Genomic DNA, 23,695 nt, shown 5'->3' on the forward strand with positions numbered 1-23,695 from the left:
CCCTCTTTTTTTTTTTTTCTGGTTATTTTGCATAATAATTAGGGTTTTACAATACAAGAAGAAAACTGCATATCACTTTAATAAAACACATCGACTCATAAATCGCCAGTAATCCCTCTACCTAGTAAACCTCTATTAAAATACTCATGTATGATTTGAATATTCAAATAGTAATCGTAATTCCAAAGTGAAAAGTGAACAAGAGTTTTAAATCCAAAGCTGTTATCTAAGACTGGCCTAGCTGTCCACATGGATCAGTATTTTCCCCTTTCCAGAGGCAGAAATTGATACAGACTGAAATATGCTCCATCAGTAAACCAAAACCAAACCTGTTGCCATCAAGTCGATTCCAACTCATAGCGACCCTACAGGACAGTGTAGAACTGCCCCACAGAGTTTCCAGGGAGCACCTGGTAGATTTGAACTGAAGACCTTTTGGTTGGCAATCGTAGCTCTTAACCACTGCACCACCAGGGTTTCCTTCTTCATCAATATTGAAGTGTGAATGTGTGAAATACTGACAAAGGCAAGAGAGGTTTTGTGAAGGGCAAGGAGACAGCCCAACAGAGGGTTGTACAAGGCCTTTTTAATTTCCTTTACAAAACAGCACCTGTACCTGGGAGTGCTGCACACGTTCTGCCTTCACGGAGGCCAACTGGCAAACCAACTGGTAATAATACCCACTGCCATTGCGTCGATTCCGACTCATAGCGACCCTAGAGGACAGAGTAGAACTGCCCCATAGAGCTTCCAAGGAGCGCCTGGTGGATTCAAACTGCCGACTTTTTGGTTAGCAGCTATAGCACTTAACCACTATACCACCAGGGTTTCCAGCGTTTATTGAGCTCCACATGTATGCCAGGCGTTTTGTTAAGAAGCTTTTATGCATCGTTGCTTTTATTCCTCACAGTCCCATGAGTCGTAGGTACTGTTTCCTGATTTTGAAATGAAAAGGCAAAGGCTAAAAGTGAAGCACCTTTGGCACAGTTACACAGCTAGCAAGGGTTTGGAGTTCAGACTCCAGCCATCTGATTACAGCGCCCACCTTAATTATTATTGTCTGGGATTTATTCATGTACAAACTTAAAAATTCTATCTTAGAGTAACCATTGATTGAGCACTGTGTCATTTTCTCAACTATCACAGACACTTTTGAAATTTGTTTAAAGCTATCAGAAGACCTGCCTTCTTCTTAGAAAAATCGCATTCAAACAGCTTTGCATTTAAAACTCATTCATAGATGATATCTTTAGAGGGCCATTTATCCTAATTACTAAGACAATGAAATAATATTTTAAAGAGAATTTTCTGTTGAAAGAGGTACAAAGGCGTTAGCATTTAACAAATTAATGTACTAGCCATAACAATTTGTTTCTCTACCAAAGTGCATATATGTTTAAGGTTTTCCAGTGGAATAATTTTGCAATGGCTTTCTTTCGAGTGTCTCTTCATAAATAGAAACTAAGAAAATTCTTCATTTACCATGAGTTACTGTTCTTTCTCTTGGTTATCATTCTTGGAGAAAATCTATCAGACCTTCAAGTTGCTCCGAATCGCCGTTTGTCTTGAGGAAAGTGAAATGTGACACAAATGAAAACTATAGGTTGTCAATAGTATGGCTCCTTTGGCCATTTATTATCAAAAATGTGTCACCATACGCCTCTAAAAAAGCGTTTTGTGCATAGTGGGCTATAGTAGGATTTACATGAACTGTTTTTTTAGTCCCTTTTACCAAGAAAGAAACAGCAAAGGAATAACCAATGGCAGTAGTACCCATTTTGGGGATTTACTGAATAAAGACTGTTCTTATGAACTGCAGATTGTATTCTGCATAAATCAGTTTTTCCATTATAGGTTTTGTTCCCTCGCTGCCCCCGCCGCCGCCTTTTTTTTTTTTTTTTTACAGGCAAGAGCTTGAAACTTTATGCTTAATTAAAAAACATTCCTTAGCTCACAAGATTTCTGGAAGTTAGCTTATTTATGTCATGTGTTTTAACTGCCTGCTCGCTGTCAGGTACCATGCGTAGCGCTGGAGGAACTATCCATACAAGTAAAAAATAAAAAAAACTGGAGATCTTTTCATTTATCTCAAAATAAAGCAGAGTTCAAGATATTTTCTGCCCTATGTCATCCTTGTTTGGCTTTTAGCTCAGTGTTCTGTTTCTACATTTTCCTTTCCTGGAACCAGTCAATAAGTGACCGTTGGAAACACACTAACCAGGGCACTGTTGCAGTGGAGTTCAAAGAGGATATGGGGAGCCGGTCTTGATCTGAGAGCAGAGAAGTTTGGATAGGGTTAGAGAGGGAAAAGGTCACTTCAGATAAGGAGAAAAGGTTAGATAAGGTTAGAGAGGGAAAAGGTCACTTCAGATAAGGAGAAAAGGTTAGATAAGGTTAGAGAGGGGAAAGGTCACTTCAGATAAGAAGAAAAGACAGTAGCTTTGGCCAAGGTGTGTGTGGGGGGTTGGTCATTGGAACAGACTAGTAGAGGAAAAGAAAAGAACAGATAAACCATTTTGAAGAAAGGACAGTATTTCCCAACAGGTCAAATATATGCAATGGAGAGAAGAGTCAAAAATGACACCAAAATTTTTTGCCTGAGACACTGGTAGAAAAAATGGTGGCATCAGGGAAAGAAAAGAATTATTAGGGAAGAGGATTGGATTTTGAAAATAAAGGAGATCCAGTTTTAAATAATCTGCAGGGACGTTGGGAATAGAAGCATATGTTTTGTGTTTTTTTTTGACGTTGTCCTTGCATGGTACAGCTATAATTTATTTTTATGACCTGTTCAGTGTGATAGGACGACCAAGTTTACTGTTTGTCATTATCAGAATAAGAAATTAACAAGGTCCGTGTTACGGATTGAATTGTGTGCGTGTCAGCTTGGCTAGGCCATGAGTCCCAGCGTTGTATAGTTGTCCACCATCTTGTGATCTGATGTAATTATCCTATGTGTTGTAAATCCTAACTTCTATGATGTTAATGAGACAGAACTCAATCTACAGGGTTAGGTTATGTCTTGAGTCAATCACTTCAAAGATATAAAAGAGAATAGAGCAGAGAGGAGAGGGACCTCATGACACCAAGAATAGAGTGCCACGAGCAAAGCATGTCCTTTGGACCCGGGGTCCCTGCACCAAGAAGCTTCTAGACCTAGGGAAAGACTGTTGACAAGGACCTTCCCCAGAGCCAACAGAGAGAGAAAACCTTCCCCTAAACCTGATGCCGTGAATTTGGATTTCTAGCCTCCTAGACTGTGAGAGAATAAATCTCTGTTTGTTAAAGCCATCCACTGTGATACTTCTGTTACAGCAGCACAAGATAACTAAGACAGTCTCCTTTCAATGCATAACCTGCCCTCCATCCACTGAGCAGTAAGTTAAATTCTTAAGCATAAAACAAAGATATATTTTACGAATGTGTGCTAGGAGACTGGGTGGCACAAGCAATTTGCAATCGGCTGCTAACCTGAAGGTTGGTGACTTGACCCACCCAGCGGCTCCGTGGAAGAAAGGCCTGGCGAACTGCTTTGGTAAAGATTATAGTCGAGAAGACCCAGTGGAGTAGTTCTGCTCTGTAACACATGGGGTCACCATGGATCAGGTCAGCTCCACGGATCGGGTCGGCTCCGTGGATCGGGTCAGCTCCACGGCAGCTGACGGCAGCAACGACGTGTGTAAATGTAGGGAAAGTGATTTGGAAGAATATGCACTTAACTCTCTACAAGTGGTCACCTCTAAGGAGACTGGGATCACAAGTGGTCATCAAGGAACTGTCAGCTTTTTCTGTATTTAAATTTTCATGAGAATGTATACATGTCTTATATAATTTAAAATTTCTAATGAAAAGAAGAGATAAGATGTTTCACATCCCATTTTTCTAACATCTGCTAAATATTTACTGCCCAAAAAGCTCAAGTTTGTCTCTTCATAATGGTTAAAATTAAGATTTTGGTAATGGGATAGAAATCTGTTTTTCTCTGCCTTCTTCCTCAGATTAGTACATTAATACTATTTAAAAAAAAAAAACCAAGCCCCTTGCCATTGGATAGATTCCGACTTTATTTCTCCTGTTACCAAAAAAAAAAAAGATTGCCATCAAGTTGATTCTGACTCCTAGTGACCCTATAGGACAGAGTTAGAACTGCCCCATAGGGTTTTCAAGGCTATAAACCTTTACGGAAGCAGACTGCCAGATATTCTCCCTCAAAGGGGCTGGTAGGTTTGAACCACCGACCTTTTGGTTAGCAGCTGAGCACTTAACCACTGCACCACGAGGGCTCCTCAGAAGCAGTTAAAGTATATGGTTGCTCCTGCACCCTAGTACCGTGCCACTTTTCAGTGCTGAGTGTTTGAATTTTCACCTGGGACTTAATAGCACTTCACATGGGTGTTACTTGCTGGTGAGTACCGGTTCCTCACTGTGTCTTCCCCTCCTCTCCCCATTTGTAAGTTAGGAAGTTTTTAGTATTAACGGAGAAAATAGGTTCAAACAAGTGCAAGAGCTTTAGTGCATGCGTTTTCAAGAGTTGTTCTAAAGCCTTTTGGTTTTTTTTGCGGGGCGGGGGAGGAGGGTGTTCTGTGCTTGTGGTGGAGCCCTTAAAGCTTTCGACTCCTAACCTGAAGGTCAGCAGTTCAAAACCACCAGCAGCAGCTCCTCGGCAGAAAGATGTGGCAGTCTGCTTCTGCAAAGATTTACAGTTTTGGAAACCCTGTGGGTTTTTGTTTTTTTTTTTTTGGTATGCTTGTGGTAAAACTCATGGTTGTTGAATAAATAATTTCTGAAAAGTAAGATAATACAGTTGCAAATTGGATTTCTGATGAATAAATCAGTAGGCAAGAAAACCCACGGGCCACAGCTCTGTGCGGTAACACATGGGATAGACATGAGTCGAAATCGACTTGAAGGCCACGGTGACAGGTTCAGAGATCCAGGTTCAAGTAATTTTAAAAATCTTTTGAATTTTCATAAATGTGTTCAGTTAATTACTTACCACAAAAAAGCAAGATTGGTGCCTTACTGGCTAGGGGCTTTTGAGTGTGCATTGCTTCTGAGTCAGCTAGCAAAAGAAAGAAAAATTCAAGGTATTGTAGTTGTGTGGTTTTCACTGAGTCCTTTTGAAAGTAATGAGCTGATTTGTTTTCTCCATCACTATAGCAACTTTCGAGGGCACTGGGGTGGGGTGTTGATAGCAACTTTAGTTTTTGATTTTTATTTCTCCTAGAAAAACTTAGTATACACCAATTGTAGACTTTTGAGACTAAGGGATATCTTTGGTAATTAAGTTAAAAGGCAGAGTAATGAATGCTATGTGCTGTGTATAGTTTACAGACATCTGCATTTTGTTAATGTTCTTTAAAACATTGGGATGCTAGTTAACTTAAAACAACCGTATAGTATCTTGAGAATAAAAGGTCTGATGACAAAGTTTCCATCGCAGAAAGTACTTAATTCTGTTGCCAGCCCTTCTGCCAACTTTACACAAGGTTAATAAATAATAAACGTCATGGGTAGCATTTCTTGAGTTTTGTCTGATGAACTGGAAGCACAGATTACTTTTTGTCAACAGGTCAGAAATGTGGGCCTTTATTTTAAACCCCATTTCTAATGGCATCAGTCCTGTTGTCTCCACCTGAGTAACCAACCCATTTTCTTTGTAGGTTAGTCAGCCGTGGCTTCCTGCTTTTCATTAAATGTACCCGCTGCCTTCACCCTTCTCTGTGTGATCAGGTCTTATGTCTGTTAGCCCTGTCACCCCGAGACAGCCGGTGCCTTCCTAAACCACAAGCAACACTAGTGCTAATAGAGTCTAGTGGAGAGTGCTCTGCAGACATTTAGGGTACCAGGAAAATCCTGATTTGTTTTTCTCCATGTCCAGAATGAATTTTTTGCACCTTCTAGTTTCTGTCCCTGTTCTGCTGCCCCTGTTGATCCAGCTTATCTTCAGCTTCCTCTGCTAAACTGCCACCCCACAGAAAAGGGAAAATAGTCAGACTGAAAACAAGATCCCTCTTGTCTCATTTTGGGTTAAATCATTTTAAGGTTTTCTGGCTTTTCTTGTATATATGTGTATATTAAGGAGCCCTGGTGGTGCAGTGGTTAAAGTACTCCGCTGCTAACTGAAAGGCCAGCGGTTCGAACCCAGCCAGCCTGCAGGAGAAAGATGTGGCCCTCTGCTTCCGTAGAGAGTACAGCCTTGGGAACCCTATGGGGCAGTTCTTCTCTGTCCTGTACGATCGCTGTGAGTCGGAATCCACTCGACGGCAGCGGGTTTGCTTTTTTGGTTTACGTGTATATTACATATTATTTGACTTTTGAATGACTTTGTCTTCAAACTGAATGTATTCTTGAAATACAGTAGGCATTCAAAAATGCTAGTTTCTCCCCTTCTTTCAAAACTATGAAGTATGTGTTGTATCATTTTGTCTTCCTGATACTCCAGTTGTGTAGAATTCTCCCAATCCACTAAACTTCCAAATTGAGCGGCGAGTACCTTCTTTGCAGTCAGGTTCTTGCTTAAACCTCTAATGTGGTTAAGAATTTCAGATAATGGTATGTTTTTAAGTTATCTTTAATTTTTAATCCCAGAGAAGATGACCAACTAGCTTTTCCTGGGTGTGGGTAACTTTTATTACTACAAGATATTTGATTTATGGGTATGCTTTGAGGCTTTTGCATTATTCAGATTAACAGTTTAACCTTGTGCTCGTGTACTGCCATCTCACTGATGAATTTGAAAGTTGGAATGAAAGCATGTTTCTTCTTTAGCCCAGGCAGTAGACACTCATATTACTTTCTGTTCCCCTTCCTACCCTCACCCTTTTCTGTCCCAGTGTTTATTCCACTAAATTGTCTCTGCTGCTTTCCTTAGAGTTTCTCCTTGCCTCAGTTCACTAAAAGTTCCTTATTGCCTCATCTTCTACAGAAAATGCCTGTCGCGTGCTAGGTCATCCACACAGCTACTTCCGTGTTTTTCAATGGTGCTTTCTACGTGGGTGTAGCTGGGAAGGAAAATCTTATGTTACAAACAGGAATTTGGGGGGTTCCAGCCACTGGAAACATGTTTTTAATCCATGTACATTTCTGACTCATCACTCTAGGACTTTTGTAATAAAATCAACATTTTGTTTATACTCTTTTGTACAAGGGAAGGAGTTTGGTTTTTAATTAGCATCTGTGTCTAGAAAATTGGGATTGCCATTTGAATGCTTTTGCTATTTGATATATGAGTGTTACTGTTTCAGCCAGTTTTAGTTCCCCATGTTAAAGGCTCTGGATAAGGGAAAGTAACTTTTCCTGCATTTAAGGAAGCAAGAAAAATTAAAAATTAAAGTGACTTAGGGTCTACTTTACTTCCACAGGCTCTAAAAGAACAATGAAAAAAGTGATTTATATGTAGAAGGAGACGTCTTAATTCAGGGGGGCAGGAAGGGCCTCTCGGGATGAAAAAGTTTTGAACAGATACCTGAATGAAATGGAGGAGTAAGCTATGCGGATATCTGCTCTACACTAGGAAAAATGGCTGTCACTTTGCGCTCTAAAATTTTAATAACAGGTACATTCATTCCACAAATAATTTGAGAACCCACTATATGCAGGATATAGTTGTTCTAAGAACTTACTCTTGAGTATAATGATAATTTCTTATTAACCACTTTGCCACCAGGATGCCTTTATTTTTCCAATAGACCGAAGAAATATATTCCGTTTTGAAATTTACTGCTTATGGTCATATCTACAACAAATAAAATTCTCTTAAAACATACCATTTATGTTAAGGTAGATATTTTCTGAAATGTATAAAAAGCAGGCTTTTAAAATAAACAAGGGACGTTTTCTCAAACTGCTAGTCTGTGAGTTATTTTATATTTTTTATCCAAAAAAACTTTTATTCCCAGAGTTCTTTTTTAAAGAGAATTCCTTGAGACTACCACAACTACCCATGACTCTCAGTGGAGGTTGTGGAAGGTGGAAGCTGAAGCCCTGTTGGGAGAGAAGAGGGTAGAAAAAATACTGCAGCTTCCTCCATTACCCTTCATCTCACACACACATACACACAGAGTCAAGGAGCCTAAATCGGTGAGCAGACATCACTCAGGCCTCCTTTCTTGGAGTGGGAAGCAGTGGACTGGAGAGGAGGAAAGTTGACTTCACCCTGCAGTGCTTGGGCGCATGATTGACCAAGACCCCCAAAGCCAGAGTAGTGGGCATAGCTACTTCCTGTGTCCCCTCTACCAACACCTGAAGGCTGAATTGGCCACCTCTCAGCCTTGCAGACGGGAACAGCAACTGCTCCTTCCCGGGAGGGAGAAATGACTTTTTCTGCTTTCTCATCTTCTGGTAGCCGTGGGTGAAGGAAGTAATAAATGAAGGTCTCTTTGGTTTGAAACCTCTATTTAGACACCTGATATTGGAGTTGAATCTGCCTGACTTGTTGAGTAGACATTTGCCTATGTTGATATGTTATCAGAAAGCAAAATTCTTGACCTCACTGCTGCCAAATCACTCACAGGAAAAAGAAAAAGGGGAAAGGAAAAAAAAAAAAAACTTCACTGAGTTAGTTGCTTTACGAAAAATATTAAAGCATTCATTCAAAGCTCATTTCTATCTTGTGAAATCATAGTTAACTGTTGTTTCCCACTGGGTTGTCTGTTCCTTGGGGGCAGAGACTGTGTCATAGTCACCTTTAAGTCCCTAAGAGTTTTTATCTGCTGCTACAGAAAGCAAAAACTGCTCTTCCACACCAGTCTTTTTCTCTTGGCTTTTCCTTTTGAGTTTTGTATTGCCTTTTTGTGGTGTTCGGACACATAAGCTGCTTCCAGTGTTCTTATAAATAACCAAAGTGTAAAATACAAATATAAAAAAACTAACCACATCCACTTTTTTCTCACCCTCCTCTTTTTTTTTTTTTTTTTTTTACCCTGACAGGCATCCGTTACAGCACAGACGTGAGCGTAGATGAAGTGAAAGCCCTGGCTTCTCTGATGACGTATAAATGTGCAGTAGTTGGTGAGTGACTGCCTTTGTTTTTACCTAAAAAAGACTCTGAGGAAATATGTTTACATACAAAATTATTTTTAAGTTGCTACAGAAATGTACCTTATCAGAACGGATTTTTTTTAAGTTGCGCGTTTTGAGGCTTATATCACCTTTTCCTGCGTCTTCTTTAAGATTTCGTCTTTTCAAGTGGAGAATTTTTAATAGGAACTAACTGTAATCTAAAGTATAGACTTGTAAGTCCCTTTTCCATACTCTAAATACTATCAAAGCACAGTAGAAAGAAGCCAGTTATAATGTTATGTTTAGTAGTAGTAGAAAGCACTGACTACATGCATATTGTAACTTGCCTAGTCTTATAATGTTTGGTAACTAGAATTTAGAGTAGAACGTTTTAGAAGAGATCAGTGTGGATTTATTACTTGAATTTTGTGAAATTAAAACTCGAAGCATCACACGCTTTTGTAATATTGCTTAGTGCTTTGTTTTTCTTTTTTAACCTTTGAATAACAACTTGCCGCCTTCTCTTTCAGATGTGCCATTTGGAGGTGCTAAAGCTGGTGTGAAGATCAACCCCAAGAACTACACCGTAAGTATTGAGTTGCTGAAGGACTCAGAATGGCTGGGCTTCTTTCTGTTCCCCATATCAGTGAGATTAATGGTACCTATTGCTTTTTAAAACAAATGGAAAATCAAGTAAATAATAACTCAATGAGTGTTTTGTCATATAACATGTCACCTGCTTAATGTCAACATCGTTTTTTTTTTGGTTAAAACGTAATTAATACTTTTCGTATTGTTAGACATTTATATCCATGTTTATAATTACTATGATCTGAGGTTTTAATGTTGAGATCTCAGAGTCCTAGTGATAAATATTTTAAATAATCCAGTAAAAATCTTGCTTATACTATCAGTTCCAAGTTTAATAAAGCTGGTTGCTACTATGTTTTACATAGTACCAAATTAGCTAGCAATCTGTATACAAGTATAATAAATACATATGATTATATTGTCTCATTAAAATTCACCTTGTCAATTAAAATATACCATGGGAATGTGTAAAAATGGCATGGCATCATCAGACCTCATTTAACTTCAGGAGCAGGAGAGAGAATCACACAGCATCAGCCCAAAGCTGATTCCTGTGAGGCAGAAGTCAAACATACCTCCACCCTCCAACCTTTTTATCAGTTTTGACATCAGCTGTCTCTCCATGGCACACTCTACTTCTGCTAGGTTCAGTAGTTCATTGCAGTGGCCACACAGAACTCACAGACCATACTCGCAGTTATGGGGTTTATTAGAGAGATAACAGGTTACAACTCAGGATCAGAAAGCATGTAAGCAAAGTCTCCCTTACGCAGTGCAGGACAGCTCTCTCATCTCCTCTTGGCCCTGCTGTCTGTCGCCCCAGCTCTGCGGCTGGGCCCTTCCAGGACTCTCACTGTCTTCAGTGTTAAAGCCCTTCACCCGTTTTACAGCTCCTTTCGGTGGTTCCTTTCCTCCTCTGTCTCTTTCTCTGCTCCTTTTTTCTGCTGCTTCTCTTCTTGCTTCTTTCTGTCTCAAAAAAAAAAAAAAGTCTGTTGGGTTGGCTACTTAATATTTACAACTCCTTGTCAGTTTCGTGGAAACCCTGGTGGCGTAGTGGTTAAGTGCTACGGCTGCTAACCAAAGAGTCGGCAGTTAAATCCGCCAGGCGCTCCTTGGAAACTCTAATGGGCGGTCCTACTCTGTCCTGTAGGGTCGCTATGAGTCAGAATCAACTCGAGGGCACTGGGTTTGGGTTTTTTGTTTGTTTTGTTTTTTGGTGTCAATTTCATGGCAGGGGCTACAAACAGATCAATCCTCTCTCTGTAGACCACAGGCACTTCGTTTGTATAGTAGGGTGCAACTCACCTCATTTGCATAGTCTGTTGACCAGTCCCTGCAAGATGCATACCAATCAGAGGGCAGGCTGCAGCCCAGGACCAGACAAAAAGTATCAAACCACAAATTGTTTATAACTTCCCCAGGAAATGTCATTCAACCTGGACAAAACTAACAAATCCTCTGGGGTAGAAAACTAGGACAAAGTTAACTCCTCAGGGCTTAGGGGAAAAATCTCTCAAGCTGTTTTTCTGAAGAACCGAGGCTGAAGGCCACATAAAGGAACTCATTTCACCACAGGATGGCTCATACAGTCCTATATGAATAGAAAGAGAACAGGAACTGGGTTTGGAATTCTTTATCTTTTGCTTGTGTTACATAATTTCTGATTCCTCATTTCCTCATCTTTAAAATGTAAATGCCTACTTTATGAATTGTTGTGAGGATTATACAAGAAGATGTATGAAAAAATGTCCTGTAAATAAAAAATATGGTAGTTATTTTTCTTCCCAAGTGGTTTTTTCCATCAGAAGGCTTTTTTCACTGTTTTTATTTTTATCTTTTTCTTCACAGGATAGTGAATTGGAAAAGATTACAAGGAGGTTCACCATGGAGCTAGCAAAGAAGGGCTTTATTGGTATGTATTGCCATTTAGGTTTCCACCTAAAGTGGGAACACTTAAGATGTCATTGTCTTAATATGAACCCCTGCTTTTATAACACATGGGGTCTCCATGAGTCACAGTTGGCTCCATGTCAGTGGGTTTGTTTTTTCTTTTATCTGTAAGTACGTGAGTCAACTTGCTCTCTTACTGTGAGAAACTAGATTGAGCGATTGATACAGTGAACGTACTGGGGCCTATTTAGGGCACATCTCTAATGGAAAAGTTCCGGTTCTAGGCAACTAGGGTGGACACCAGTGAGCTGTCGCTGCCGCCTCTTCTCCCTATACAGACACAGTGAGAGTTTTAGATTGCTGTGTTTGCACATTTCCTCTTGAGATGTCCAGGAAGACCAAAGCCATACTTTTTCAGGCACCAGTATTCGCACAAAAAATATCTAGGTTTTTGCAGTAGTAACTGCTTTCCTAAAGCAGTGAGAACACTGATGCCTTTTGGAATTGGAGGTGTTAAGCAGGCCTGGCCACCCCTTTGGGGCAGCAGGAACAGTCAGTGGGGTGATTGCTGATCACTCACTTGGCTACCACTGTCTGCTTTTGGAGATTCTTGGGGTTTGTTGCTAGCAGCTTTTGCCAAACAGGCCAGATTTCTGAAGATAATAATCTTCATTTGCTTGATTGTTTTTGTATCTTACTATTATTTGAGCTTATGTGTTCTTTTAATGTGAGATGTGAATATTCTTTTCTGTGCTATATCAGTATTAGTCGTTTACTCTTTAATTTTCAAGCAAATTAAGACTTTCTTTACATTTCTTTTCTTGATCTGGAAGGGTTCTGATTTGAGGAACAACAGTAACTTTGAGTGCCCTATTAGCAGATTAAAAGAAAAAAGTCAGGCTGGAATAAGAAAGAAAACCTGCTTTTTAACTGCTTTCTGCCCTTGTTTCTCTTCCGCAGTATTTTCCCCACTGTTAACGGGCTCCTGGGGACTTAAGATACCCTTGTTTTGAAAGTTGCTCCCTTTTGTAGGAAAAAGTATGAAATAAACAAACATGTGGTAGTAAAATAAAGGTACCACTAAAACGTTAGTAAATTTGACCTGTCTTTCATAATGTGAAAGGTATTTGGCTCCTGTGAACTCTACTTGTGCAGTCACTGTACTGGGGAAGCACTAGGTCATGTAGGTGAACTACCAAACCTTGTTCACATTTAGAGAAATACCTACTTATTCTGCGATTGAATAATTGAAGTCATGTTCAGCAGCCTATTGATTAACTTTCATAATTTTTGTATTATATTTCCTCTTAGCCTAAATCTTAAACATAAATACTTTACTGGCTTTAGACTTTTTTAGCTGTGTTTATTGCCCATATCTAGAGTCTCTAGATTTTATCTATCTTGACAAATACCTTCTAGTTCCAAAGGTTAAAAAATGATTTGTTGGAACACTTAAAAGAAATTAGAACTGAAATACTAGTAGTTTAACTTTGTGTTCAAAAGCCTTTTTTACCCTTTGGTACAGCTTAACTGCCACCTGGACCCAGAACACTGAGCACAGGAAAAGAGGCCAAAGAGGCTCTTTCTGTCCCCTCAGAGCACATAACTGAACAATCCTTTGAAACTGATGTCATTTATCTGTTATTTAGTGACATCCCTTTCCACAGAGAGCTTCAGACTTCACAGTAGACCTGAATCTGTGTCGTGGCCCTGTCACACTGAGTTTAGGACCAAGTTGGAGCACTGGTGGCTTAGTGGTCACGAGATCAGCTGCTAACCCAAAAGTCAGCAGTTCAGATCTACCGGCCACTCCTTAGAAACACTATGGGCCAATTCTGCTGTCTCCTGTAGGGTTGCTATGAGTCAGAATCAACTAAATAGCAGTGGGTTCGGTGTGTTTGTTTTTGTCAATTTCAGCAAAAAAAAAAAAAGCAGCTGGGATTTTGATAGAGATCAGTCACATTGAACCTGTAGATCAGTTTAACAAACATTGCCATCTTAGCATCTTCCAGTCCATGAGAAATGGATGTGTTTCCATTTGTTTAGGTTGTCTTTAGTCTCTTTGGAAACCCTGGTGGCGTAGTGGTTAAGAGCTACGGCTGCTAACCAAAGAGTCAGCAGTTCAAATCCGCCAGGCGCTCCTTTGAAACTCTATGGGGCAGTTCTACTCTGTCCTATAGGGTCGCTATGAGTCGGAATCAACTTGATAGCACTGGGTTTCTGGGTTAGTGTCTTTGAACGATATTTTGTAGTTTTCCGTGTGCAAGTCTTAAATGCATGTTTTGCTAAATTTGTTCCTAAAAATATGTTGCTGTTGTAAACAAAATTGTTTTCTTAATTTCATTTCCAGATAGTTCATGGCAAGTGTACCAAAGTACAGTAGCTTTTTATGTGTTGATTTTGCATCCTGCAACTTTGCTGAACTCTACTCCTTCAGTAGCTCTAGTAGTTTTGTTTTTTTGTGAATTCCTTAGCATCTTCTATGTATAAGATCATGTCACCTGCAAATAGGAATAGTTTTACTTCTTCCTTTCCAATCTGGACACCTTTTATTTTTTTCCCTTGCCTAATTGCCCTGGCCAGAACCTCCAATATAGTGTTGGTAGAAGTGGCAAGAGTGGACTTCTTTGTCTTTTCTTGTTCCTGACCTTAGGGGGAAAGCTTTCAGTATGTCACCATTCTGTGTAATGTTAAGGGTTTTTCATAGATGCCCTTTATCATGTTGAAAAGGTGCCCTTCTAGTCTTAGTCTTTTGAATTTTTTATCATAATTAGTGAGTAGAAATAAATAGAAAAAGGAGAAAAATGCTCATTCTGCATCTATTGAGGTGATCATATGGTTTTAATTTGTACTGCTATGAGATTGAGTAATGGGATTTTAATTTAAGTATAGTTACCTTTTTTAAAAAGGGTAGACTTTTTGCCTCAGGCTTTTCCCTATAAGATATTTGAGAATTTACCTGGAATTCAGGAATTCCTTGTACTCTGCACGTCCCTATTCCTTGGTTTTGCACAGAGTAGAAAACTCATAAGCTTGATAACAACACTTGGTCGTGGAGAATTGCTTCACCTTTGGTGTGTCTAGACTAATTGATGTTCTTGAGAAGCAGCTTACCATTTATACATTTCCTGTTTGAAACTGTATACCTGAAATTTTCCACTTGGCCAATAGCCGTTCTCCAATCAGAACTGGAATTTGATGCAAGGAGCTTATGTAACACTCAGTGTTGTTGAACACAAGCATAACGCTTTTGTAGATAGGCATACAGGAGCAATTTAGCATTTGTACCTTAAGAAAAAAGCAATATGACTAGACAAATTTGTACTAATCTCCAGCTGAGATATGTTATTCTGAAGGAACGAGAATTGTGAGAAAATAGTTGGCAGCAGTGGAGCCCATTTATTGGGGAGTGAGAATAGAACACAAAAGAGCCCTCTGGTGGCACAGTGGTTAAGTGCCCAGCTGCTAACTGCAAGGTCGGCAATTTGAACTCACCACCCACTCGGTGGGGGAAAGATGTGGCAGTCTGCCTCCGTAAAGATTACAGCCTCGGAAACCCTAGGGGGCAGTTCTACTCTGTCCTATGGGATCACTCTGAGTCAGAATCAACTCAGTGGCAAGGGAACAAGGCCTTAATCCTTCTAAGTAGTGTAGTGTTGGTGGATGAGTGTGGCTTCAGGGAGGTTGTTTATAAGGATCCAAAGGAAAGGGTCATTTGGGTGGCACAAACAATTAAGCACTCGACTACTAGCTGAAAGGTTGACTGGTCAAACCCACCCAGAGGAGCCTCAGAAGGCAGGCCTGGCGATCTGCTTCCGAAAGGCCACAGCCTTGAAAACCCTGTGGAGCAGTTTCTGCACACGTGCCAGGGTAAACCCCAGTGGAAGAAAAGGCCTGGCAATCTGCTTCCATTAAGATTACAGCCCAGAAAACCCTATGGAGCAGTTATATTTTGTATTACATGGGTTCACTGTGAGTCAGAATTAACTCCATGGCAACTAATAACATATATATAGAAAGAGAATTGTATATAAATGGAAGCATATTATACATGCTGTATGAAACCTGCTTTTTTCTACATGTATATTTTGGTGGTCATTCCAGGTTCCTTATATGTATATGTAACAATCTTTTTAATGGCTACGTAGTATTTCTTTGTGTAAATATACTGTATTTTATTTTATTGTCCCACTAGTGTGAACAGTTAGGTTGCTCTCATTTTAGTATTTTTAATAAGCATATGTTGACGTATTCCTGTCTTTACAGATTTGAGCAAGCGTCAGTTACACATTTTTTATCACATGTCTCACTGTGGCCATTATTAGTGCTATCAGTGTACTATTTATTCCTATTCCGTCCTCAAACTTTTTAATTTGCTATGATCTAAGGAATTGAAAACATGTACACTGAGTGAGTTAGCTTTGAGTAACGAGGTCAAAGCAGCATTGTCTCACGGGTGCAGGTGTCACAGGGCTCCACACCATCGCTGCAGTGACGTGGCTTTCTCCCCATTTTTTCTACTTGTTGAGGGCGTTTACATTCATACAATGGCATGCTCCTATACCGTCTCATGTAACTCCTGAACTGCACCAATCCTGCTTCTCTAGGGCAGGGTGCTACTATTCGCTCCGTTTGCAGTTCAGGGTTCTGAGGCTAAGAGAAGCAAAACTGACTCCCATGTGGCTGCTCACTCAAGAGTCCTACTAAGGGCTTATGTCTGTTGTTCATAGCTAACTTCCTAACATGTGGCAAGTAAATGCCAGTGGGAGAAATTACTTCGTATATTTGTATATATATAAGTTTTGTAGTGAAGCACTTAATGAGTATTTCTGTGACTTTAATTAGTTACGTAAAGAAAATCTGAAGTTTTGGTGACTGTTAGTATAAGAATTACAAGGCCCTTTGTATCTGAAATGATCCTGTGCCCTTTCCCTGTGCCCACAGGTCCTGGCATTGATGTGCCTGCCCCTGACATGAGCACGGGTGAGCGGGAGATGTCCTGGATTGCTGACACCTATGCCAGCACCATAGGACACTATGTGAGTACCCATCAGAGACCTGATGGTTTCATTTGTGCGCATGAATCTCTGCCTACAAGAAATAACTAAACAGACTGTGCATGGAAGTTGAAAACCACTGGGCTTTCCTCCTCCCCTTTAATAGTAATCTTGATTTGTATGTTCATCCTTAAATCATAAATTTATTAATTGTGGATTGAGCATTCGCCTACAAGCTGCTTTATTTCCTGCGGTCAGATCCTCAAACACCAAATCAGGACAGGCTGCTGGACACTGGAAGGAAAAAAAGAAATATTTGATCCTGACTTTTCCCTCCATGGCCTCTCAGCTTGAAAAGGAGCTAAGATACAGGCACAGATAAAGCATAATGGCTTACAATGGTGTCGGTGAAGTTGGAGAGAAATGGGCAGACGTAAGAGTGATCTACGAAAGAAAAGCAGTCAGCTCCGAAAGGACAAGGGGTGCTGAAAGCTCGGTGCTGTGGATGCTGAGGACCAGGTTTCTGCAGAGACCAGATTCAGCAACCAGGCTATGCACAGAGTAGTGAGATTGCAGCCAGACAGCCAGAGGGCATTGAGAGAGGGAAGTAGGGCATAAAGTGAACCTCCGCTAAAGAAAAATAGCCCTGGAGAGAAGCAAAGAGAAGACAACTTGGAAGATGGCCATTGTCCAGAAAGAAAGACTTAGGTTTTTGTGGTTGTCTGGCACAGTGAGTGCTGTGAACACAGATTGATTGGTGAGACAGAGAGGGTGCAAGAGATACGGGGCAGCAGATAGGGGAGCAGAGTCCCCCGATGGCATAAAGACCTGGCGAAGTTTTAATGTAAGGGCCCTGAGGGAAGGATGTCACTTTGAGGACTGAGGTGCACCTGACTCAAGCCATGCTATCTTCAGTCATCTCGTATGCATGCAAAAACTGGACAATGAATAGGGAAGACCAAAGAAGAATTGTTGCATTTAAGTGATGGGAAGAATATTGAATATACCATGGACTTCCAGAAGAACAAATAAGTCTGTCTTGGAAAAAGTACAGCTAGAATGAGCTTAGCAGCAAGGATGGCAAGACTTCATCTCACATATTTTGGACATGTTGATGCTGTTAGGTGCCGTCGAGTTGGTTCCGACTCATAGCGACCTTATGTACCACAGAACGAGACACTGCCTGGTCCTGCGCCATGCGCACAATCGTTGTTATGCTTGAGTCCGCTGTTGAAGCCACTGCATCAGTAGGAGGGACCAGTCCCTGGAGAGGGACATCATGTTTGGTAGAGGGTCAGCGAAAAAGAAGATCCTCAACGAGATGGCTTGACACAGCGGCTGCAACAAATACAACAATTGTGAGGATGACGCAGGACCAGGCAGTGTTTTGTGCTATTGTAGGTAGGGTCACTGAGTCAGAACCAGCTCGAGGGCACCTAACAACAAGAGTGGAAGAATTGGTCTTGGAGAAGAGGAGGAGTAGTTCTTCTGAAAGGGAGACAAGGGGAAAGGGATGGCTGCAGCCTCCTGCGGAGGCATTTCGAGGTCATTGGCATTTTGGAGAGGTGGTTTGTATGGTAGTTGGGAGCACAGGCAGACGGCCTGGACTTCACTCATGGCTCCTTCGCTTCCCAGCTCTGTGACTTAGGGCAGCTGCCTTCAGCTCTCTGTGTCTCAGTGTCCTCCTATGTAAAACGAGGTTAATATGAGCGCGATTATGAGGGTTAAATCGATAATATAACGTGCGTACAACAGCACACAACCTTTTAGTAAGCACAAAAATCAATATTTATAAATACTAACCAGTTGCCGTCCAGTTGACTCAGACTCATGGCAACCCCATCCGTGTCAGTAGAACTGTACTCCGTGGGGTTTCAATGGCTGATTTTTCAGAAGTAAAGATCGCCAGCCCTTTCTTCCAAGATGCCACTGGCTGGACTCAAACTGCCAGCCTTTAGATTAGCAGCCGATCGGGTTAACCATTTATTTGCACCATGCAGGGACTCTTATACTACATTATGTAAATTGCAGAAATTCCCTAAAATAAGACAGGACCAGTACAAAACACTTCAAAAAATTTTGCTTTTGACTGTCGTTCCAAAAGGGCAGTCACTTGTCCATCCGTCACCTTTTTATGTAAAATGAGTTCTGGGTATGGTCTCTTGTTCTTCTTAAACAAATAATAGACTGGATAGTGCAAGCTAGCAGTCAGTATATTCTTTGTAGTTTATTTACAGTGATGCCAGCTAAACCTTTGACTATACTGTTAAAAGACTTTTCCTGTTAAGTGATAGGAAATGCCGAATTAGAGCCTAAGGTAAGGAAGCTATAGGGTTGGGTTTTTTTTTTTTTTTAATTGTACTTTAGATGAAGGTTTACAGAACAGACTAGCTTCTCACTAAACAGTACACATATTGTTTTATGACATTGGTTAACAACCCCATGACATACCAACACTCTCTCTTCTCGACCTTAGGCTTCCCATTACCAGCTTTCCTGTCCCCTCCTCCCATTTAGTCCTTGCCCCCAGGCTGTTGTGCCCCTTTAGTCTCATTTTGTTTTATGCACCTGTCCAATCTTTGGCTGAAGGGTGAACCTCAGGAGTGACTTCATTACTGAGCTAAAAGGGTGTCGGGGACCATACTTCCGGGGTTTTTCCAGTCTCTGTCAGGCCAGTAAGTATAATCTTTTTTTTGTGAGTTAGAATTTTGTTCTATACTCTTCTCCAGCTCTGTCTGGGACCCACTATTGTGGTCCCTGTCAGAGCAGTCAGTGGTGGTAGCCAAGAACCATCTAGTTGTACTAGACTCAGTCTGGTGGAGGCCATGGTAGATGTGGTCCATTAGTCCTTTGGATTAATCTATCTCTTGTATCTTTAGTTTTCTTCATTCTCCCTTGCTCCCGAAGGGGTGAGACCAGTGGAGTATCTTAGGCTTTTAAGCCCCTAGACGCTACTCACCAAAGTAGACTCTAGAACATTTTGTTTATAAACTGTTATACCAGTTAAGCTAGATGTTCCTTGAGACCATGGTCCCCACACCCCTCAGCCCAGCAAGTTGGTCCCTCAGGGAGTTTGGATGTGTCTGTGGTGCTTCCATGACCTTGCCTTTTACAAGTTGTGCTGGCAGGAAGCCATAGTTTTTGTTAATTATGTATTTTCAGACTTGAGCCTGAACCACGCAGCTCCTTTTTTCTAGGTCCACCTGGAAGAGCTGGCATTGGTGGAGAGGGCCATTCTCATCCCTGGGCTTTCAGAGACCACTGAGTATCCTGGTGAGCTTGGCAGTTGGCACCATGCCCAACCTCAGACAGTATTTCTGTCAGCTCCGGCATTTGCATTTTCACTGTTTGAAAGCTTTTGGCACTAGTTTGCAATTCTGTATTCATGAGTGTTAATTATTCATGAAAGAAAACTGTGGGAAAACAATTCTGTAAATCACTTTACTTGACTGCTTTTTGTTGTTGGCAGTTACACAAGTAATACGATTCTGAGTTCTCACTGTAAAAATATTTAAGCCATACACAGTTGAAGGTTAGGTCAGTTTTTAACTCGTCCAACTGAAATGTATGTGGGAGGTGGGCGCATGGAATGAGGTAAGGCACTTGGGCAGCAGATTGCCTCAGCAAGTTTGTTAAATAGTCCATACATTAACCAGTGACGTGAAATGCTTCCTTTGTTGTATATGCATCTCCTGTATGCAATAGGATTTTCTGGGTTCTCCGTTTCTACTGACAAACTTGCCTGTTCCACATTGTTGGGGAATGCTGTAGGGTACGGTATATTTGATACTTTGGAAGGGAGCCCTTCCATTCTTCTTTTTTCTAATTACACTTGTTTCTAAACAGTGATACATGCATGTCATCAATTCAAAGAGTACAACAAGGGGGGTTGTGAAAACTGCTGCCTCCCCCTCTGTTCTCAGCCCTCTGTCCAGAGCTGACCGCTGCCACCAAAGACCCTCTGCCCACACACAGGCATGCAGCCTTTGTGCCTTGCTCACACATGCCTTTTTCTTTTTAAAACCCAAATGGTAGCATACTAAATATACAAAAAAATGGAATTCTTGGAAGTAGAATTTCTGGGTCTCTAGGTATTTTTACCTTGATGAGGTATATTCCAAATTATCCCCAAGCCACCTTAGGTTTTTTTAATTTCTTGAATAATTTTGTTAATCTCTTTCAGAAGAACTTCAGAATTGTTTTTTAAAGTTCCTTTTTTTTTTTTTAAATGGCATCTTACTAAATTTCTAGATAACTTTGGTAGAAGAGCATCTTTACAACTTTGAGTCTTCCCATCCAAGAATATTGTATCACATCTTCCTGTCCCAAGCCCTGTTTTGGTGATATACTCGAGTCCTGTGGTAGATTTGAAGACATTTATGGGTGGATGTGTACTTTGACATAAACCCACTGCCCTTAAGTCAGTTCTGACTCATAGCAACCCAATAGGACAGGGTAGAACTGCCCCACAGGGTTTCCAAGGCCGTAAATCTTTTACAGAAGCAGACTGCCATATCTTCCTCTCTTGGAATGGCTGGTGGGTTTGAACCATCAACCTTTCGGTTAGCAGCTAAGTGCTTAACCATTGTGCAACCAGGGCTTTAACCATTGTGCAACCAGGGCTTCTTGACTTAGTAAGGCTTAAATGCTTGTTGAAGGAAAAGTAGTTTTAAGCTGAATTATCTCTACTTGTTTCTCCTGTGGAAACCCTGGTGGTATAGTGGTTAAGTGCTACAGCTGCTAACCAAGAGGTTGGCAGTTCGAATCCGCCAGGCGCTCTTTGGAAACTCTATCGGGCAGTTCTACTCTGTCCTATAGGGTCACTATAAGTCGGAAACAACTCGACGGCAGTGGGTGGGTTGGGTTTCTCCTATTGGAAAACATAGTTTATGACATACTTTCTAGGAACAAGCTGAAAAAGTAAGGCTTATATCTATTGGGAAAAGTATACCTCAAATACACACCTTTATACGCTCAATGAACATATTTTAAATGGGAACGTGCTTTGACTTCAGTGCTTCATTTTACCGGTTCATCTTAGAAATTGGCCTTGGCGTTTGATCATTTTACTGGTTCATCTTAGAAATTGGCCTTGGTGTTTCATTTTTTAAGTTATGACTGTCTTCTTGCAGGATATTAATGCACATGCCTGTGTTACTGGTAAACCCATCAGCCAAGGTGGTATCCACGGACGGATCTCGGCTACTGGCCGTGGTCTTTTCCACGGGATTGAAAACTTCATCAACGAAGCTTCTTACATGAGCATTTTAGGAATGACGCCGGGGTTCGGAGATAAAACATTTGTTGTTCAGGTAAACTTTTTGTTTTCTTAGGAATAAACTGACAATACATAAAGTAAGTTTTACTGTTTTTAGATTTGCAATTTTTTTTTTAATTTGATTCTTTTAAATTTTAGAGTCATTATTTTCAGAGTAATAAACCCTTCCCTTTTTTAACCTAGTGGTGATCTAATGCATAATTAAAATTTAGAGTCAGATACCACTTTATTGTTCAAGATTTTGGTATGATTCATGTAATTAGAACTGATTTAAGTCTCAGATCATACAAAACTGTCACCAACTTTTCTGATCAATATTTACACTTGAAATTGTCCAGAACAGGGAGGTCTCTTAATTAATATAATTTTCTAGAACTATTAAGGGTCTACAAAAAGGTTTCCCTGTTAAACCAAACTTTCACCTTTCAGAAAGAATTTCCTTAGTATTTAATGTGTTAATCTGTATTCTTCCCAATAGGGACATTTTTTTTTTTATTATGCTTTAAGTGGAAGTTTACAAATCAAGTCAGTCTCTCACACAAAAACTTACATACACCTTGCTACATACTCCCAATTGCACTCCGCCTAATGAGACAGCCCACTCCCCTCCCTCCACTCTCTCTTTTTGTGTCCATGTTGCCAGCTTCTAACCCCCTCCACCCTCTCATCTCCCCTCCAGGCAGGAGATGCCAATATAGTCTCAAGTGTCCACCTGACCCAAGAAGCTCACTCCTCACCAGCATCCCTCTCCAACCCATTGTCCTGTCCAATCCCTGTGTGAAGAGTTGGCTTTGGGAATGGTTCCTGTCCTGGGCCAACAGAAGGTCTGGGGACCAGGACCACTGGGGTCCTTCTAGTCTCAGTCAGACCATTAAGTCTGGTCTTTTTACGAGAATATGGGGTCTGCATCCCACTACTCTTCTGCTCCCTCAGGGGTTCTCTGTTGTGTTACCTGTCAGGGCAGTGATCAGTTGTAGGCGGGTACCATCTAGTTCTTCTGGTCTCAGGCTAATGTAGTCTCTGGTTTATGTGGCCCTTTCTGTCTCTTGGGCTCATAATTACCTTGGGTCTTTGTTGTTCTTCATTCTCCTTTGCTCCAGGTGGGTTGAGACCAATTGATGCATCTTAGATGGCCACTTGCTAGAGTTTAAGACCTCAGATGCCGCTGTCCAAAGTGGGATGCAGAATGTTTTCTTAACAGATTTTATTATGCCAATTGACTTAGATATCCCCTGAAACCATGGTCCCTAAACCCCCGCCCCTGCTACACTGGCCTTCAAAGCATTCAGTTTATTCAAGAAACTTCTTTGCTTTTGGTTTGGTCCAGTTGTGCTGACCTTGCCTATATTGTGTGTTGGGACGTAACTTTTTATAACCATAGGACATCTGGTCATCGGGAACTGAGGAGCTAGGTGGTGTGGTTGACAGTGCTTCCATTGCTTCCTAAGCCAGAGGGCTGTACCTAACTAAACCCTTTTCAGGACTCATTATTACTGTCTGTTAGCACAGATCTCAGAGAGTTAAGTCCACATTCTTAAGGCAGAATTTTATTGTTGAGGAGAAGCTAGGCACATTGTTTCTTTTGGCAAAAGGATTTTAAGAACTGCTTCTAAGCTAACAGAATAAATTTGTATCGATCAAAATAGGACTCTTACTCCCTGTGCTAAGACTTTGATTTTGGTGTCTTGCATAATTGTTGTTCACAGGGATTTGGTAATGTGGGTCTGCACTCTATGAGATACCTACATCGCTTTGGTGCTAAATGTGTTGGTGTTGCGGAATCTGAAGGGAGCATATGGAATCCAGATGGTATTGATCCAAAGGAACTGGAAGACTTCAAGTTGGTATGTTGATCTAGTATCTCAATAGTTTGAATACTATGAACTTTGTAAAGTTGAAACAAGTCTTATTTCAATCTATTTCTCTTCCTTATTTT

General features: G+C 40.8%; 1 protein-coding gene across 1 annotated transcript in view; it reads left to right on the forward strand.

The window, feature by feature from the left end:
* Positions 1-23,695, forward strand: part of GLUD1 (glutamate dehydrogenase 1) — a 45,881-nt gene that overhangs the window by 8,782 nt on the left and 13,404 nt on the right. The window contains exons 2-7 of the mRNA XM_003418601.3: positions 8,932-9,012; positions 9,534-9,589; positions 11,443-11,506; positions 16,429-16,523; positions 21,614-21,793; positions 23,466-23,603. Of these exons, the coding sequence (XP_003418649.1) occupies positions 8,932-9,012; positions 9,534-9,589; positions 11,443-11,506; positions 16,429-16,523; positions 21,614-21,793; positions 23,466-23,603 (614 nt within the window). The remainder of the gene's footprint in view (positions 1-8,931; positions 9,013-9,533; positions 9,590-11,442; positions 11,507-16,428; positions 16,524-21,613; positions 21,794-23,465; positions 23,604-23,695) is intronic.

This window comes from Loxodonta africana, chromosome 8 (genome assembly GCF_030014295.1).
Source record: "Loxodonta africana isolate mLoxAfr1 chromosome 8, mLoxAfr1.hap2, whole genome shotgun sequence".
NCBI classification, from domain to species: domain Eukaryota; kingdom Metazoa; phylum Chordata; class Mammalia; order Proboscidea; family Elephantidae; genus Loxodonta; species Loxodonta africana.